The sequence below is a fragment of the Coloeus monedula genome (assembly GCF_965178545.1).
Source record: "Coloeus monedula genome assembly, chromosome: 37".
NCBI lineage: Eukaryota > Metazoa > Chordata > Aves > Passeriformes > Corvidae > Coloeus > Coloeus monedula.
Genome location: NC_138817.1, coordinates 2,003,565 through 2,022,681, shown reverse-complemented (window position 1 = coordinate 2,022,681; position 19,117 = coordinate 2,003,565). Strand labels below are relative to the sequence as shown.

General features: G+C 59.7%; 2 protein-coding genes across 3 annotated transcripts; both read right to left on the bottom strand.

The window, feature by feature from the left end:
* Positions 1 to 1,430: 1,430 nt before the first annotated feature.
* Positions 1,431 to 8,788, bottom strand: PRF1 (perforin 1; the record flags this gene model as incomplete). Its single annotated transcript, XM_082300131.1, has 3 exons — positions 1,431 to 3,495; positions 4,055 to 4,560; positions 8,747 to 8,788. 3 exons carry the CDS (start codon positions 8,786 to 8,788, stop codon positions 1,431 to 1,433), a joined length of 2,613 nt encoding a protein of 870 aa, XP_082156257.1.
* Positions 8,654 to 19,049, bottom strand: LOC309584207 (syntaxin-4-like). Of its 2 annotated transcripts, none has more exons than XM_082300160.1 (10): positions 19,013 to 19,049; positions 17,201 to 17,275; positions 15,580 to 15,700; positions 13,560 to 13,634; positions 13,158 to 13,225; positions 12,292 to 12,400; positions 10,957 to 11,033; positions 9,999 to 10,136; positions 9,530 to 9,640; positions 8,654 to 8,959 (listed from the first exon to the last, which is right to left on the bottom strand). In XM_082300160.1, the coding sequence occupies exons 1-10, from the start codon at positions 19,040 to 19,042 to the stop codon at positions 8,876 to 8,878; spliced, it is 888 nt and encodes a 295-aa protein (XP_082156286.1). In that variant the 5' UTR covers positions 19,043 to 19,049; the 3' UTR covers positions 8,654 to 8,875. The 2 variants fall into 2 exon arrangements, with proteins under 2 accessions (XP_082156286.1, XP_082156287.1); XM_082300161.1 differs by having other exon boundaries at positions 15,580 to 15,679.
* Between the last annotated feature and the right edge of the window lie 68 nt (positions 19,050 to 19,117).

Sequence of the window (19,117 nt, the reverse complement as noted above, 5' to 3'; positions counted from 1 at the left end):
CCCCCAAAATCCCCCAAATCCCCCCCAATTCCCCCAAAAATCCCCCCAAATCCCCCCAGAATTCCCAAAACACCCCCAAAATCCTCCCAAAACTCTCTAAACCCTCCCAAATCTCCCCAAAAATCCCCAAAATCCCCCTAAACCCCCCCCAAATCCCCCCAAACGCCCCCAAATCCTCCCAAAACTCTCTAAACCCTCCCCAAAAAAACCCAAATCCCCCCAAAATTCCCAAAACACCCCCAAAATCCCCCAAAATTCCCAAAACACCCCCAAAATCCTCCCAAAAAACTCTCTAAACCCTCCCAAACCTCCCCAAAATCGCCCAAAAATCCCCAAAATCCCCAAAATCCCCCCAAAATCCCCCCAGTCCCCCCCGTACCGCGGCCGTTGCCGGGCGGAAGCCGCGCGGGACAGGAAGCGCTGCCGGGGCGGGGCCCCCCAAAACCCCAAAACCGCCCCAAAAACCCCGCCCGGAGCTCGGGGAGGGCCCCGAAATCCCCGAATCCAACCCCAAAAACTCGGGGACCCCAAAACCCCCAGGTCCCCTCCCCCCCCCCGAGGTTTTGGGGGGGTCCCAAATCCCCTCCCCCCAAATCCAGGAGAATCCCCAGATCCCCCCAAATTCCACCGCGCCTCCTGATTGGTCGCTTCCAGTGCCCCCCCCAGTCCCTCCCAGTCCATCCCAGTCCATCCCAGTCCGTCCCAGTCCATCCCAGTCCCTCCCAGTCCATCCCAGTTTGTCCCAGTCCCTCCCAGTCCCTCCCAGTCCATCCCAGTCCATCCCAGTCCATCCCAGTCCCTCCCAGTCCATCCCAGTCCATCCCAGTTTGTCCCAGTCCCTCCCAGTCCATCCCAGTCCCTCCCAGTTTGTCCCAGTTTGTCCCAGTCCCTTCCAGTCCGTCCCAGTCCATCCCAGTCCCTCCCAGTTTGTCCCAGTCCATCCCAGTCCCTCCCAGTCCATCCCAGTCCATCCCAGTCCATCCCAGTCCCTCCCAGTTTGTCCCAGTCCCTCCCAGTCCCTCCCAGTCCATCCCAGTCCCTCCCAGTTTGTCCCAGTTTGTCCCAGTCCATCCCAGTCCCTCCCAGTCCATCCCAGTCCCTCCCAGTTTGTCCCAGTCTCTCCCAGTCCCTCCCAGTCCCTCCCAGTCCATCCCAGTCTCTCCCAGTTTGTCCCACTCCATCCCAGTCTCTCCCAGTCCCTCCCAGTTCCCCCCAGTCCATCCCGGTCTCTCCCAGTCCCTCCCAGTTCCCCCCAGTTCCCTCCAGTCCCTCCCAGTTCCCCCCAGTCCATCCCAGTCCCTCCCAGTCCATCCCAGTTCCCCCCAGTCCATCCCAGTCACACTCAGGAGCTGCTGCACAAATGTTTATTCCCCCTCCCCCCGCCCCAAAATTTTGGGGACCCCCCCCCCTCCAAGGGTGGGGGAGGGGCCCTACGAGCCCCCAAACTCGGAGCCTTCATCTTCGTCCTCCTCATCCTCGAACTGGGGCCGAACTGGGACGGACTGGGAGCCTTCCCAGGGCCCCCCCTGGGCTCGAGGCGGGCCCGGGGCTGGGTGGGACTCGGGGATTTTGGGATCCCCGTCGGAACCTTCTGGAACGCCCCAAAGCTGCCAAAACTCGGCGTCGCTGAGCTCCTCTTCATCATCATCATCATCATCGTCACCTTCACCCTCAAACTGGGGCCAAACTGGGCCGGACTGGGAGCCGAGAGAACCCAGAAGCGGCTCCGGGTCGGGATTTTCCTCTTGGCCATCCCCGGAACCTTCCGGAAGGTCCCAGAAGCGATGGAAGAACCGGGTGCCCGCGAGATCTTCATCCTCCTCCTCCTCCTCCTCCTCCTCCTCCCCCACCAACCGCTCCCAATCCGAGCCCCGCGGTGGCCACGGAGCCCCATCCCCGACACCGGCACCACCCTCGGGGGCCCTGGGCACGTAATCGTGGCACAAGGGCCCGGCCAGCGCTGGCCCGCAGGCGACGGCCACGGCGAACTCCAGGCGGCCACCCCCGGGGAAGCAGACGCGCTCCCGGTAGCCACCGGCCACCAGCGGCTCCCGGCACGTGCCCAGCGCGTCGTCGTCCCAGCCGTGGTCCTCGTCCCACACCTGCAGCTCCAGGTGAGCTCCGGGCAGGAGCCGCACCTCGCCCAGGTCCAGCCGCTGACCCCAACGCGGCCGCTCCGTGTTCCAGGCCGTGCCGGTGCGGGCGCGGCGCTGGCCGAAGGTCACCCAGACGTAGGCGTCGGTCGGGGACAAGGGGTCACCACGCCACCCACGGCCGGCCCTGACCACCACGGACAAGTGGGCGAGGCCGCGGTGGGCGGGGCAGCACGGGGAGCCACCCACGGGGGGAGGGGCGGCCGAGCAGGCGCAGTGGCACGGGTGTGGGGGAGGGGCCAGGTGGCCATCGGGGTGGTCAGCGCGGAGGGCGGCTTGGACGTCGCGTTGAGCTCGGTGACCGCTACCAAGAGCGCGTTGGCCGGCCCGGTGTTGGCCAAGAGCACTGAGTTGGTTGTGTTGACCACCACGATGACCGTGTTGACCACCAAGACCATCGTGATACCCATTTTGGCCACCATCGTGATGACCACGATGGTCATGCCGGCCACCTTTTTCACCATCATATTGCCCGGCCTCTTGACCAGCCCGTTGACTACCATCTTGGCCACCATGTTGACCCCTATGACCACCTTGTTGTGGACCACCAGGATGACCATCAAGCCAACCAGCACCTTGACCAACACCTTGACCAACACCTTGGGCAACATCTTGACTTCCGCCATGACCACTGCGTTGACCACGTTGACCACCCCGCTGACCAAGACCTTGACCGTCCCGCTGACCAAGACCTTGACCGCCCCGCTGACCAAGACCTTGACCGTCCCGCTGACCGCTCCGCTGACCGCTCCCGCCGCCCGGGCCGGCGCAGCTGCAGTTGACGCGCAGGGCCCGCGCCGCGATGTAGCTGCTGATGGCCGCCCGGAGCGCCCGGCGCCGCGGGTCCCGCCGGGGCACCAGGGCGTGGAGCGGCCACAGGTCGGCCTCCACCATGGCCGGAGCCTCGGGGACGCTGCGGAGCCACCGCGAGAGCTCCTCCGGCCGGCCGAAGGCCAGGTCGCCGTCCTGGCCGCCGCCGCCCTCCACCTCGAGCAGCCGCTCGCCGAAGAACTCGTTGAAGCTGACGTTGCCCTCGGTGGCCGCCCGCGCCGTCCGGCACGCGGCCGCGGTGGCGCTGACCCTTGCGAAGGACGCCTCGGCCTGCAGGCAGTCGGACACTTCCTGGGCGCCCAGGCCGGCCATGGCGGCGCGGCACAGCCGGACGGCGGTCAGTGCCCGGACGCGGCCGCCCAGCCGCGCTGCCCGCACCACGTGGGTGCCGTAGGCGGCCACCAGCTCGGCGTAGTCGGCGGCCGTGGCCGGAGTGAACTTGGGGGGCAGCGCCCGGACGGCCCGCAGGAAGTGGGGGGAGGGGCGGGCGGCCTTGGGGTCCAGCCAGGTCCTGGAAGGGGAGAGAGAGGGGTCGGTCTGGGGGGGAATTGGGGGGATTTGGGGTGTCTAAGGGTGGGTTTGGAGGGGATTTGGGGGATTTAGGGGGGTTTGGGGGGGGTTTGGGGTGGATTTGAGGGGGTTTGGGGCGATGGGAGGAAGGGATGGGGGAGGAGGAGGAGGAGGAGAGGAAGGAGCTGGAGGAGGAAGACGAGGATGAAGGTGAAGGTGAGGACGATGAGGATGAAGATGGAGAAGGAAGATGAGGGTGAGGATGAAGAAGATGAAGGAGATGAAAATGAGGAAGAGGATGGTGAGGATGAAGGAGATGAAAACAGATGGAGATGAGGATGAGGATGAGGATGAGGACGATGATGAAGATGAGGATGAAGATGAGGATGAAGACGAGGATGAAGATGAGGATGAAGAAGATGAAGGAGACGAAAATGAGGAAGAGGATGGTGAGGATGAAGGAGATGAAAACAGAGATGGAGATGAGGACGAGGACGAAGACGAGGACGAAGACGGCGATGAAGACGCGGATGAAGCCGCCGAGGCCGAAGGCCGCTCACCAGTAGAACGCGCACTTCACCTGCAGCCAGCTCAGCGCGCTCCGGTCCTGCCGCTGCCACCGCAGCCCTTCCTGGGCCACCCGCGACTGCGACGCGGCCGCCACCAGCCCGGACCCGCCCGGCCCCAGCGCCGCCAGCCCCAGTCGCCACCCGCGCGTCACCGCCGCGGCCACCGCCCCCCCCACGGCCGCCGCCCCCGCCGCCACCCGCGACCCCCGGCGGCAGCTGCGCCCCGAGTGCCACCCCCCGACCCCCGGCGGCAGCCGCCGCTCCCGCCCGGCCCGCAGCGCGTCCGGGCACAGCCGGCACCGCCCGGCGCCGCCGCCCAGCTCCAGCACCCGCCCGCCCGCCGCTCCCAGCGTGGTCACATCGAGCCCCCGGCCCAGCTCCGCTGGCCCCGGAGCGGCGGCGGCGGCGGCGCAGGCGGAGCGAGGGGCGAGGCGACAGAACGGGGCCACCGCCCGGGGAGCGGCGGCCACCACGGCGAGCAGCAGCAGGAGAGGCACCTGCGGGGAGGGGGATGGGGTTGGGGACCTGCGGGGGGGGGAGGGGGGAGAGGGGATGTTGGGGACATTGAGGGGTCAGGGGGTCATTGAGGGGTCAGGGGGACATTGAGGGGTCAGGGGGTCATTGGGGGGTCAGGGGGACATTGGGGTCATTGGGGACACGGGAGGGGTCAGTGGGACACTGGGAACGGACATTTGGGACATTGGGGACATTGGGGGGTCAGGGGGACATGGAGGGGTCAGGGGGTCATTGGGGACATTGGGGACATTGGGGGGTCAGGGGGACATTGAGGGGTCAGGGGGACATTGGGGTCATTGAGGGGTCAGGGGGACATTGGGGTCATTGAGGGGTCAGGGGGACATTGAGGGGTCAGGGGGACATTGGGGTCATTGAGGGGTCAGGGGGACATTGGGGGGTCAGGGGGACATTGGGGTCATTGGGGGGTCAGGGGGACATTGGGGGGTCACGGGGACATTGGGGTCATTGGGGGACATTGGGGTCATTGGGGGGTCAGGGGGACATTGGGGGACATTGAGGGGTCAGGGGGACATTGGGGGGTCAGGGAGACATTGGGGGCTCAGGGGGGCATTGGGGTCATTGGGGGGTCAAGGGGACATTGGGGACATTGGGGGGTCAGGGGGACATTGAGGGGTCATGGGGTCATTGGGGTCATTGAGGGGTCAGGGGGTCATTGGGGACATTGGGGGCATTGGGGGGTCAGGGGGTCATTGGGGTCATTGGGGGCTCAGGGGGACATTTGGGACATTGGGGGCATTGGGGGGTCATGGGGTCATTGGGGACATTGAGGGGTCAGGGGGACATTGGGGGCATTGGGGGCATTGGGGACATTGGGGTTCAGGGGGACATTGAGGGGTCAGGGGGTCATTGAGGGGTCAGGGGGACATTGGGACATTGAGGGGTCAGGGGGACATTGAGGGGTCAGGGGGTCATTGGGGACATTGAGGGGTCAGGGGGACATTGAGGGGTCATGGGGTCATTGGGGTCATTGAGGGGTCAGGGGGACATTGAGGGGTCAGGGGGTCATTGGGGTCATTGGGGGCTCAGGGGGACATTGGGGTCATTGGGTCAGGGGGACATTGAGGGGTCAGGGGGACATTGGGGGGTCAGGGGGACATTGGGGACATTGAGGGGTCAGGGGGACATTGGGGGGTCAGGGGGACATTGGGACATTGAGGGGTCAGGGGGTCACTGGGGACATTGGGGACACGGGAGGGGTCAGTGGGACACTGGGAACGGACATTTGGGACATTGGGGTCATTGGGGGTCAGGGGGACATGGAGGGGTCAGGGGGTCATTGGGGACATTGGGGACATTGGGGGGTCAGGGGGACATTGAGGGGTCAGGGGGACATTGGGGTCATTGGGGTTCAGGGGGACATTGAGGGGTCAGGGGGTCATTGGGGACATTGGGGGGTCAGGGGGACATTGAGGGGTCAGGGGGACATTGGGGGGTCAGGGGGACATTGGGGGGTCAGGGGGACATTGGGGTCATTGAGGGGTCAGGGGGTCATTGGGACATTGGGGACATTGAGGGGTCAGGGGGTCATTGGGGCCACGGGGGGCTCAGGGGGGACCCGAGGCCATGGAGGGGGGAGGGGCGAAGGGTCCCCGCTGTCCCCCCGCCCCTCCCCCCCCGCTGTCCCCCCGCCCCTCCCCCCCCGTTGTCACCTCCCCGCCCCTCCCCCCCCGTTGTCACCTCCCCGCCGCCTTCCGGTGTCACCCCCGCGGCCCCGCCCCCCCCGCGGCCACATCCGGGCACTGCCCAGCGCCCGCTGACCCCGCTGACCCCTGGGCCTCGTGTCCCCAAATGTCCCCTGACCCCCCCCGTGTCCCCAAATGCCCCCAAATGTCCCCAATTCCCTCCTAAATGTCCCCAATTCCATCCCAAATGTCCCCAATTCCCTCCCAAATGTCCCCAATTCCCTCCTAAATGTCCCCAAATGTCCCCAAAATGTCCCCAATTCCCTCCCAAATGTCCCCAATTCCCTCCCAAATGTCCCCAAAATGTCCCCAATTCCCTCCCAAGTGTCCCCAAATGTCCCCAGTTCCATCCCAAATGCCCCCAAAATGCCCCAAAATGCCCCCGAATCCCTCCCCGTGCCCCCAAATGTCCCCAAAATGTCCCCAATTCCCTCCCAAATGCCCCCAAATGTCCCCAAAATGCCCCCAATTCCCTCCCAAATGTCCCCAATTCCATCCCAAATGTCCCCAAATGTCCCCAATTCCCTCCCAAATGTCCCCAAGGGTCCCCAAATGTCCCCAAATGTCCCCAAAATGTCCCCAATTCCCTCCCAAATGTCCCCAAATGTCCCCAAATGTCCCCAATTCCCTCCCAAATGTCCCCAAGGGTCCCCAAATGTCCCCAAATGTCCCCAAAATGTCCCCAATTCCCTCCCAAATGTCCCCAAATGTCCCCAGTTCCATCCCAAATGCCCCCAAAATGCCCCAAAATGCCCCCAAATCCCTCCCAAATGCCCCCAAATGTCCCCAAAATGTCCCCAATTCCCTCCCAAATGTCCCCAATTCCCTCCCAAGTGTCCCCAAATGTCCCCAAAATGTCCCCAATTCCCTCCCAAATGCCCCCAAATGTCCCCAAAATGTCCCCAATTCCCTCCCAAATGTCCCCAAATGTCCCCAAAATGTCCCCAATTCCCTCCCAAATGCCCCCAAGGGCCCCCAAATGTCCCCAAATGTCCCCAAAATGTCCCCAATTCCCTCCCAAATGTCCCCAAATGTCCCCAAAATGTCCCCAAGGGTCCCCAAATGTCCCCAAATGTCCCCAAAATGTCCCCAATTCCCTCCCAAATGTCCCCAAATGTCCCCAGTTCCATCCCAAATGCCCCCAAAATGCCCCCAAATCCCTCCCAAATGCCCCCAAATGTCCCCAAAATGTCCCCAATTCCCTCCCAAATGTCCCCAATTCCCTCCCAAGTGTCCCCAAATGTCCCCAAAATGCCCCCAATTCCCTCCCAAATGTCCCCAAGGGTCCCCAAATGCCCCCAATTCCCTCCCAAATGTCCCCAAATGTCCCCAGAATGTCCCCAGTTCCCTCCCAAATGCCCCCAAATGCCCCAAAATGTCCCCAATTCCCTCCCAAATGTCCCCAAAATGCCCCAAAATGCCCCCAGTTCCCTCCCAAGTGTCCCCAAATGTCCCCAATTCCCTCCCAAATATCCCCCAAATATCCCCCAAAATGTCCCGAAATGTCTCCAAACGCCCCCAAAATTTCCCTCCCCTTGTCCCCAGTGTCCCTCTGTCCCCCCCCAAATGTCCCCGACCCCCCCCAGGGTCCCCCCCTCACCATCTCGTGGCTCTTCGGGGACAATTCGGGGCACCCGGGGGGGAGGGGCAGGATGTGACCAGGCCCCTCCCCCACCCCCCGGGACCGGATGGGGGGAGGGGGGGGGAGAAGGGGGGGAGGGGCAAGAAATTTGGGGGCAAACTTTGGGATTTTGGGGGCATTTCGGGGGGGGGGGGGAGTTTTAAGGATTCGGGGGAGTTTCGGAGATTTCGGGGAATTCTTTGGGATATTTTGGGGGGTTTTGGGGGAGTTTTAGGGGTTCCGGGGGGGGTTTGGGGTAATTTTGGGGGGGCTTTGGGATTTTCGGGATTTGGGGAGATTTGGGGCGTTTTGGGGTTGGCGATTTTGGCGCCGTTTTTGGGGGGGGGTTTGGGGGCAATTTGGGGCATTTTGAAGCTTTTGGGGCACAGGATTTTGGGGTGATTTTTTGGGAATTGGGGACTTTTGAGAGAATTCCGAGGAGCTTCCCTTTGCCTGAGGGGACAAAACCGGGAAAGGGCTGGGAAAGTTTGGGGCAATTCTGGAACTTTCTGGGGCAATTTTTGCCTTTTTTTTTGGGGGGGGAGGGGGCGATTTCCGGGGGGGGTGGGGGGGGGGAGGTTGGGCTTTTTTGGGGCGAAATTCGTGGGGTTTTCCGGTGGATTCCAGGATTTTGGGAGGGAACTTTACCGTGGTCCCGTTTTTGGGGCGCTTTCGAGGGTTTTTGGGGCGCTTTCGAGGGTTTTTTGGGGGCCTTTTCGGAGCCCGAACCACGGCGCTTTTGGGGTGCAAAGTGCTTTATTGGGGCCCGCCGCGCGTGACGTCACCGCCGGCCAATCGGAGCCGCCGCGGGCGGGGCTTACAGTGATCGACGTCAGTGCTGACCAATAGGAACCGCCCGGGGGCGGGGCCGGCTCCCAGCGCCATGAGGTCACCCCCAGCCAATGGGACGCGCCCGCGGGCGGGGCTCCGCGGTGATTGACAGCGGCCGCAGCCAATGGGGAGCCCCCGGGGCTACCCCGCGGCCACCGAGGCGGCGATAATGGCGACGAGGACGACTATCGCGACAGAGACGCAGGCGGCGAACGCCAGGCGCTTCTGCGGACCAGTACGGACCAGTTGGGCCCAGTCCGGGCCTGTGACAAGCCCGGCACCGAGCTGGGGGCGCCCCCCCAGTTTATCCCAGTTCCGTCCCAGTATGCCCAGTTCAACCCAATGACCCCCAGTAAGGCTCCCAGTCCCTCCCAAACCTCTCTAAACTCACTCAAATCCCTTCCCAGTTTATCCCAGTTCCCCCCAAATCCCCTCCCAGTCCCCTCCCAGTTTGTCCCAGTCCCTCCCAGTTCCCCCCAGTCCCCCCAAATCCCCGTCAAATCCCTCTAAACTCACCCAAATCCACCCCAAATCCCCTCCCAGTCCCTCCCAAACCTCTCCAAACTCACTCAAACCCCCTCCCAGTTTATCCCAGTTCCCCCCAAATCCCCTCCCAGTTTATCCCAGTTCCCCCCAATCCTCTCCCAGACCCTCCCAGTCCCCCCAAATCCCCGTCAAATCCCTCTAAACTCACCCAAATCCCCTCCCGGTCCCTCCCAGTTTGTCCCAGTCTCTCCCAGTTTGTCCCAGTCCCCTCCCAGTCCCTCCCAGTTTGTCCCAGTCCCTCCCAGTGACCTTGCGCGCCCCCTGCTGGCGCCGCCGGGCCTGGCTCAGGTGGCCCCGCCCCTTGCCCAGGTGCGCCCCCGAGTCCTGCACGTGGCGCTCGATGCGATCGATCACCTCCCCCTGCACCAGTATGGACCAGTATGGACCAGTATGGACCAGTATGAACCAGTATGGACGCCCCGGCTCAGCCCAGTTCATCCCAGCTCCCTCCCAGTGCCCCCAAATCTCCTCCCAGTGCCCTCCCAGTTTATCCCAATCCCCTCCCAGTCCCTCCCAGTTTGTCCCAGTCCCTCCCAGTTCATCCCAATCCCCTCCCGGTCCCTCCCAGTTCATCCCAATCCCCTCCCAGTCCCTCCCAGTTTATCCCAATCCCCTCCCGGTCCCTCCCAGTTTATCCCAATCCCCTCCCAGTCCCCCCCAGTTTATCCCAATCCCCTCCCAGTCCCTCCCAGTTTGTCCCAGTCCCTCCCAGTCCCACCTGGGCCTCCACGGTGCCCCCCAGTAACTGGAAGAGCTCCCCCAGTTCCCTCAGGCCCCTCTCGAGCCTCTGCAGGTCCCGGTGCCGCTCCCCGACCTCGTCCAGCGCCGCCCGCGCCGCCCGCGCCGCGCCCAGCACCTGCGGGGCCCCAAAAAACCCCGAATTCACCCCAAAATCCACCCCAAAATCCACCCAAAATCCACCCCAAAATCCACCCCAAAATCCACCCCAAAATCCACCCCAAAACCCCAAAATCTACCCAAAATCCACCCCAAACCCCCAAAATCTACCCCAAAATCCACCCCAAAATCCACCAGGGAGCCCAAAAAACCACAAAATCCACCCCAAAACCCCAAAAAATCCCAAAATCCACCCCAAAATCCACCCCAAAACCCCAAAATCCACCCCAAACTCCACCCCAAAATCCACCCCAAAATCCACCCAAAATCCACCCCAAAATCCACCCCAAAACCCCAAAATCCACCCCAAAATCCACCCCAAAATCCACCAGGGAGCCCAAAAAACCCCAAATCCCCCCAAAAATCCACCCCCAAACCCCAAAAACGACCCCAAAACCCCAAATCGACCCCAAAATCCACCAGGGAGCCCCAAACCACCCCAAATCCCCAAAAATCCACCCCAAAACCCCAAAATCGAGCCCAAAATCCACCGGGGACCCCCAAACCCCAAAATCCACCCCAAAATCCACCAGGGAGCCCCAAACCACCCCAAATCCCCCAAGAATCCACCCCAAACCCCCGAAATTCCCACAGAAATCCACCCAGGAACCCCCAAAAAAACCCAAAAATCCCCAAAACCTCAGAAAATTCCCCCCAAATCCCCAAAACTCCCCAAAATCCCCCCAAAACCAACCCCGAGACCCTCCAGAACATCCCCCCGGCCCCCCAAAATTCCCCCAAATCCCCGAAATTCCCCCCCAGGAGGCCCCAAAACCCACGTTGGACACGAAGACCTCGCTGTGCCCCGACTCCAGCATCTGCTCCAGCTCCTCCTCCGACAGCGCCGGGCTGCCGGCTGCGCCCCGAAAACGGGGAAAGGGACCCAAAAATGGGCAAAGGGACCCAAAAACGGCGTCAGGGAGCCCGGAAATGGGGAAAGGGACCCCAAAATACCCAAAAACGGGGAAAGGGACCAAAAAACGGCGTCAGGGAGTCCGGAAATGGGGAAAGGGACCCCAAAATACCGAAAAACGGGGAAAGGGACCCCAAAATACCCAAAAATGGGGAAAAGGACCCGAAAACGGCGTCAGGGAGCCCCAAAATGGGCAAAGGGACCCCAAAATACCCAAAAATGGGGAAAGGGACCCAAAAAATGGGGAAAAGGACCCGAAAATGGGCAAAGGGACCCAAAAATGGGCAAAGGGACCCAAAAACGGCGTCAGGGAGCCCGGAAATGGGGAAAGGGACCCCAAAATACCCCAAAAACGGGGAAAGGGACCCAAAAATACCCAAAAACGGGAAAAGGGACCCAAAAATGGGCAAAGGGACCCAAAAACGGCGTCAGGGAGCCTGGAAATGGGGAAAGGGACCCAAAAATACCCAAAAAACGGGGAAAGGGACCCCAAAATACCCAAAAACAGGGAAAGGGACCCAAAAAATGGGGAAAGGGACCCAAAAATACCCAAAAACGGGGAAAGGGACCCAAAAATACCCAAAAATGGGCAAAGGGACCCAAAAAATGGGGAAAAGGACCCCAAAATGGGGAAAGGGACCCAAAAATACCCAAAAACGGGGAAAGGGACCCAAAAATACTCAAAAATGGGGAAAGGCACCCAAAAATACCCCAAAACAGGAAAAGGGACCCAAAAACGGCGTCAAGGAGCCCCGAAATAGGGAAAGGGACCCAAAAACACTCAAAAATGGGCAAAGGGACCCAAAAAATGGGGAAAGGGACCCGAAAATACCCAAAAACGGGCAAAGGGACCCAAAAATATCCAAAAATGGGGAAAGGGACCCAAAAATGGGATTGGGGGACTAAAACTGGGATTCTGGGACCCCCCTGGGTTTTGGGACCCCCCCAATTTTGGGGACCCCCCCCCAATTCCAGCCCCGCCCCCCCCCAAGGATTTTGGGACCCCCCCAAATTTTGGGGACCCCCCCTCCCCCCCCCCCCGATTTTTGGACTCCCTCCCCAAATTTCAGCCCCTCCCTCTGATTTTGGGGACCCCCGGGGTTTTTGAAACCCTCCCAGGATTTTGGGACCCCCCCCCCAAATTTTTTGGGACCCCCCCCCAAATTTTTTGGGACCCAAATTTCGGGGGCCCCTCCCCCACCGATGTGGAGCTGCCGCCGGATGCGGTCGAGGCTGCGCTGCCGGTACCGGGCCTGGGTGGCCTGGAGGCGTCCGGTGACCCCCCAAAACTGCTGGGCCAGGACCCCGTGCTGGGGGGGGACCCCAAAAATCCGTCAGGGCGCCCCAAAAAACCCCAAAATTCCCCAAATCCCCGGGAAAATCCACCCAGGAACGGCCAAAATCCACCCAAAATCCACCCAGGAACGGCCAAAATCCCCCCAAAATCCACCCAGAAACGGCCAAAATCCACCCAAATCCCCTCCCAGGAATGACCAAAATCCACCCAAAAATCCCCAAATCCCCCCAAAACCCATCAGGGACCCCCCAAAAATCCCCAAATCTCCCCGAAAATCCCCAAATCCATCAGGGCGCCCCAAAAAACTCCAAAATCCCCCCAAATCCCCGGGAAAATCCACCCAGAAACGGCCAAAATCCCCCCAAAATCCACCCAGGAATGACCAAAATCCACCCAAAACCCCTCCCAGGAATGACCAAAATCCACCCAAAAATCCCCAAATCCCCCCCAAAAATCCCCAAATCCCCCCAAAAAACCCCAAATCCCCCCAAAACCCATCAAGGACCCCCCAAAAAATCCCCAAATCCCCTCGAAAATCCCCAAATCCCCCCCCAAATCCATCAGGGTGCCCCAAAAAGCCCCAAAATCCTCCCAAATCCCCGGGAAAATCCCCCCAGGAACGGCCAAAATCCCCCCAAAATCCACCCAGGAATGACCAAAATCCACCCAAAAATCCCCAAATCCCCCCCAAAAATCCATCAGGGACCCCCCAAAAATCCCCAAATCCCCCCAAAAAGCCCCAAATCCCCCCAAAAAGCCCCAAATCCCACCTGGGTGCGCCGCAGCCGGGCCCCGATGGAATTCGGGTTCTCCTCGTCCTCCTTGGCCGGCTCCAGGCCTGGGACCCCAAATTGGGCTCAGAAACCCCAAAAACGGGACCGGGACCCCAAAACTGGGGGGGTTTGGGGTATTTTGGGGCGGTTTTGGGGTGAATTTTGGGGTGGTTTTGGGGTGGTTTTGGGGCGTTTTGGGGGTATTTTGGGGTGTTTTGAGGGATTTGGGGGGATTTTGGGGTGTTTTGGGGTATTTTGGGGTGGTTTTAGGGTATTTTGGGGTATTTTGGGGTGTTTTGGGGTGTTTTTAGGGTATTTTGGGGTGTTTTGGGGTATTTTGGGGTGTTTTGGGGTATTTTGGGGTGTTTTTAGGGTATTTTGGGGTGTTTTGGGGGGTACCTCGCAGCCCCCCCCGGATCTCCCGCGTCAGCTCCTGGATCTCATCCCGGAGTTGCTGCAAATCCTGCTGGAGCTCTGGGGGCACCAAAACCACCCCAAATCACCCCAAAACCACCCCAAAACCCCCCCCCAAAACCCACCTCAAAATCACCCCAAAATCCACCCCAAAACCACCCCAAATCCACCCCGAAACCACCCAAAATCCACCCCAAAAACACCCCAAAATACCCCAAAATCCCCCAAAACACCCCAAAAACCACCCCAGACCCCCCCCAAAAACCACCCCAAAACCACCCAAAATCTCCCCAAAATCCACCCCAAAACCACCCCAAATTTCCCCCCAATCTCCCCAAAATCCGCTCGGGATCCCTCAAATTCCCCAAAATGCCCCCAAATCCCCCCCAAATCCCCCCAAATCCCCCCAAATCCCCCAAATCCCCCAAATCCCCCAAACCCCCCCAAATCCCCCAAATCCCCCAAATCCCCCCAAATCCCCCAAAATCCCCCAAATCCCCCAAATCCCCCCAAATCCCCCAAAATGCCCCAAATCCCCCAAATCCCCCCAAATCCCCCAAATCCCCCCAAATCCCCCAAAATCCCCCAAATCCCCCAAATCCCCCAAATCCCCCAAATCCCCCCAAATCCCCCAAATTCCCCCAAATCCCCCAAATCCCCCAAATCCCCCAAAATCCCCCCAAATCCCCCCCAGGCTCCCAAATCTCGGCCTCGCTCCGCTTCCGAGCCGAGCTCGACCCCAAAATCCCCCCAAAATCCCCCAAAATCCCCCCAAATCCCCCCAAAATCCCCCCAAATCCCCCCAAAATCCCCCCAAATCCCCCAAATCCCCCAAATCCCCCAAATCCCCCCAAATCCCCCCCAAATCCCCCAAATCCCCCCCAAATCCCCCCAAATCCCCCAAATCCCCCAAATCCCCAAAATCCCCCAAAATCCCCCCAAATCCCCCAAATCCCCCAAATTCCCCCAAATCCCCCCAAATCCCCAAAATCCCCCAAAATCCCCCCAAATCCCCCAAATCCCCCAAATCCCCCAAATTCCCCCAAATCCCCCCAAATCCCCAAAATCCCCCCAAATCCCCCCAAATCCCCCAAATTCCCCCAAATCCCCCCAAATCCCCAAAATCCCCCAAAATCCCCCCAAATCCCCCAAATCCCCCAAATCCCCCCAAATCCCCCAAATCCCCCCAAATCCCCCCAATCCCCCAAATCCCCCAAATTCCCCCAAATCCCCCAAATCCCCCCAAAATCCCCAAAATCCCCCCAAATCCCCCCAAATCCCCCCAAATCCCCCAAATTCCCCAAAATGCCCCAAATTCCCCAAATCCCCGAAATCCCCCAAAATCCCCAAAATCCCCCCAAATCCCCCCAAATCCCCCAAATTCCCCCAAATCCCCCAAATCCCCCCAAATTCCCCCAAATCCCCCCAATTCCCCAAATCCCCCAAATCCCCCCAAATCCCCCAAATCCCCCCAAATCCCCCCAAATCCCCCAAATTCCCCAAAATCCCAAATCCCCCCAAATCCCCCAAAATCCCCCCAAACCCCCCAAATCCCCCAATCCCCCAAATCCCCCCAAGTTCCCCCAAATCCCCCCAAATCCCCCAAAATCCCCCAAATCCCCCAAAATCCCCCAAATCCCCCAAATCCCCCAAATCCCCCCAAATCCCCCAAATCCCCCCAAACCCCCCAAACCCCCCAAATCCCCCCAAATCCCCCAAATCCCCCAAATCCCCCAAATCCCCCCAAATCCCCCAAATCCCCCAAATCCCCCCAAATCCCCCAAAATGCCCCAAATCCCCCAAATCCCCCAAATCCCCCCAAACCCCCCAAACCCCCCAAATCCCCCCAAATCCCCCAAATCCCCCAAATCCCCCCAAAACCCCCCAAATCCCCTAAAATCCCCCAAATCCCCCAAACCCCCCCAAATCCCCCAAATCCCCCAAATCCCCCCAAATCCCCCAAAATGCCCCAAATCCCCCCAAATTCCCCGGCTCGGGGCCGTACCCGGGGGGGGGAGGGGGCAGCCCAGCACCAGCTCCTGCTGCGCCTCCAGCGCCGCCAACTTCAGCTCCAGCGCCCGCAGCGCCGCCCGCACCCGGCGCGCCTGTCGCGACATGGAGGGGTCCTATCGCGATATGAACGGCTGCTATCGCGACATGAACGGCTCCTATCGCGATATGAACGGCTGCTATCGCGGTATGAACGGCTGCTATCGCGATATGAACGGCTGCTATCGCGGTATGAACGGCTCCTATCGCGGTATGAACGGCTCCTATCGCGATATGAACGGCTCCTATCGCGATATGAACGGCTCCTATCGCGATATGAACGGCTGCTATCGCGATATGAACGGCTGCTATCGCGATATGAACGGCTGCTATCGCGATATGAACGGCTCCTATCGCGATATGCACGGCTCCTATCGCGATATGAACGGCTGCTATCGCGATATGAACGGCTGCTATCGCGATATGAACGGCTGCTATCGCGATATGCACGGCTGCTATCGCGATATGCACGGCTGCTATCGCGATATGAACGGCTGCTATCGCGATATGGAGGGGTCCTATCGCGATATGAACGGCTGCTATCGCGATATGGAGGGGTCCTATCGCGATATGAACGGCTGCTATCGCGATATGAACGGCTGCTATCGCGATATGAACGGCTGCTATCGCGATATGAACGGCTGCTATCGCGATATGCACGGCTGCTATCGCGATATGCACGGCTGCTATCGCGATATGAACGGCTGCTATCGCGATATGGAGGGGTCCTATCGCGATATGAACGGCTGCTATCGCGATATGGAGGGGTCCTATCGCGATATGAACGGCTGCTATCGCGATATGAACGGCTGCTATCGCGATATGAACGGCTGCTATCGCGATATGAACGGCTGCTATCGCGATATGCACGGCTGCTATCGCGGTATGAACGGCTCCTATCGCGATATGAACGGCTGCTATCGCGATATGAACGGCTCCTATCGCGATATGAACGGCTGCTATCGCGATATGAACGGCTGCTATCGCGATATGAACGGCTCCTATCGCGATATGAACGGCTGCTATCGCGGTATGAACGGCTGCTATCGCGATATGAACGGCTGCTGTCGCGGCATGAACGGCTGCTATCGCGATATGCACGGCTGCTATCGCGGTATGAACGGCTGCTATCGCGATATGAACGGCTGCTATCGCGATATGAACGGCTGCTATCGCGATATGAACGGCTGCTATCGCGATATGAACGGCTCCTATCGCGATATGCACGGCTGCTATCGCGATATGAACGGCTGCTATCGCGATATGCACGGCTCCTATCGCGATATGAACGGCTGCTATCGCGATATGAACGGCTGCTATCGCGATATGAACGGCTCCTATCGCGATATGAACGGCTGCTATCGCGACAGAACCCCAACTTTGGGTGGAAAATCCCCGATTTTGGGTCCAAAACCCCAACTTTGGGTGGAAAATCCCCGATTTTGGGTCCAAAACCCCCAACTCTGTCGCGATAGGGACGCCTCCTATCGAGGCCTGTCACGACAGAGCCGCAGGGCGGGATCGCGAGATGCAAATGGGATGCAAATGGGATGCAAATGAGGCGCGGCCGGACCCACCTGGGCCAGGACGGGGTCGCTGGGGGGGCAGAGCCGCCCCTCCCCCCCCTCCGAGTCCGAGTCCGAGTCCGAGGCCTGCTGGGAAATTCCCGATTTTGGGTCCAAACCCCAACTTTGGGTGCAAAATCCCCGATTTCGGGTCCCAAACCCCAACTTTGGGTGCAAAATCCCCGATTTCGGGTCCCAAACCCCAACTTTGGGTGCAAAATCCCCGATTTTGGGTCCAAACCCCAACTTTGGGTGCAAAATCCCCGATTTCGGGTCCCAAACCCCAACTTTGGGCGCAAAATCCCCGATTTCGGGTCCCAAACCCCCAACTTTGGGTGCAAAATCCCCGATTTTGGGTCCAAACCCCAACTTTGGGTGCAAAATCCCCGATTTTGGGTCCAAACCCCAACTTTGGGTGCAAAATCCCCGATTTTGGGTCCAAACCCCAACTTTGGGTGCAAAATCCCCAATTTCGGGTCCCAAACCCCAACTTTGGGTGCAAAATCCCCGATTTCGGGTCCCAAACCCCCAACTTTGGGTGCAAAATCCCCGATTTCGGGTCCCAAACCCCCAACTTTGGGTGCAAAATCCCCGATTTTGGGTCCAAACCCCAACTTTGGGTGCAAACTCCCCGATTTCGGGTCCCAAACCCCAACTTTGGGCGCAAAATCCCCGATTTCGGGTCCCAAACCCCAACTTTGGGTGCAAAATCCCCGATTTTGGGTCCAAACCCCAACTTTGGGTGCAAAATCCCCGATTTCGGGTCCCAAACCCCAACTTTGGGTGCAAAATCCCCGATTTCGGGTCCCAAACCCCAACTTTGGGTGCAAAATCCCTGATTTCGGGTCCCAAACCCCAACTTTGGCTGCAAAATCCCCGATTTCGGGTCCCAAACCCCAACTTTGGCTGCAAAATCCCCGATTTCGGGTCCCAAACCCCAACTTTGGGTGCAAAATCCCCGATTTTGGGTCCAAACCCCAACTTTGGTGGAAAATCCCCGATTTCGGGTCCCAAACCCCAACTTTGGGTGCAAAATCCCCGATTTCGGGTCCCAAACCCCAACTTTGGGTGCAAAATCCCCAATTTCGGGTCCCAAACCCCAACTTTGGGTGCAAAATCCCCGATTTCGGGTCCCAAACCCCAACTTTGGGTGCAAAATCCCCGATTTCGGGTCCCAAACCCCAACTTTGGGTGGAAAATCCCCGATTTTGGGTCCCAAACCCCAACTCTGGGTGCAAAATCCCCGATTTTGGGTCCCAAACCCCAACTTTGGGTGCAAAATCCCCGATTTCGGGTCCCAAACCCCAACTTTGGGTGCAAAATCCCCGATTTCGGGTCCCAAACCCCAACTTTGGGTGCAAACTCCCCGATTTCGGGTCCCCTTTCCCCATTTCTGGCGGTTTTCCCCCATTTTTTGCGTCCCTTCTCCCCTTTCCCGCCCACTCTCCCCCAGGTTTCGGGATCCCCGATCCCAATTTTTGGATCCCTTTTGCCCATTTTTGGCGTCCTTCTCCCCATTTTGGGGATCCCTGATCCCATTTTTTCACTCTTTGTTCCCATTTTTTCACTCTTTGTTCCCATTTTTTCACTCTTTGTTCCTATTTTTAGGATTCTTCTCCAACTTCTGCGCCCCTTTTCCCATTTCTCGGGGTCCCCGAGCCCATTTTTGCGCTTATTTTACCCCTTTTTGGGTCCAAATCGTCATTTTTTGGGACCCCGATCCCATTTTTGGCGTCCCCGATCCCATATCTGGGCTCCCCGATCCCAATTTTGGGCTCTTTTCCCCATTTTCCGGCTCTTTTCCCCCGTTTTTTGGGCTCTCGCCTGGTGCAGTTCCCGCGTCCGGTCCCTCATGGTGGCGAAGCGGAAGTGGCCGCGCTGCGCAGGCGCAAAAGAGACGGCAGAAACCATCGAGAGGGGCCGCTCTGG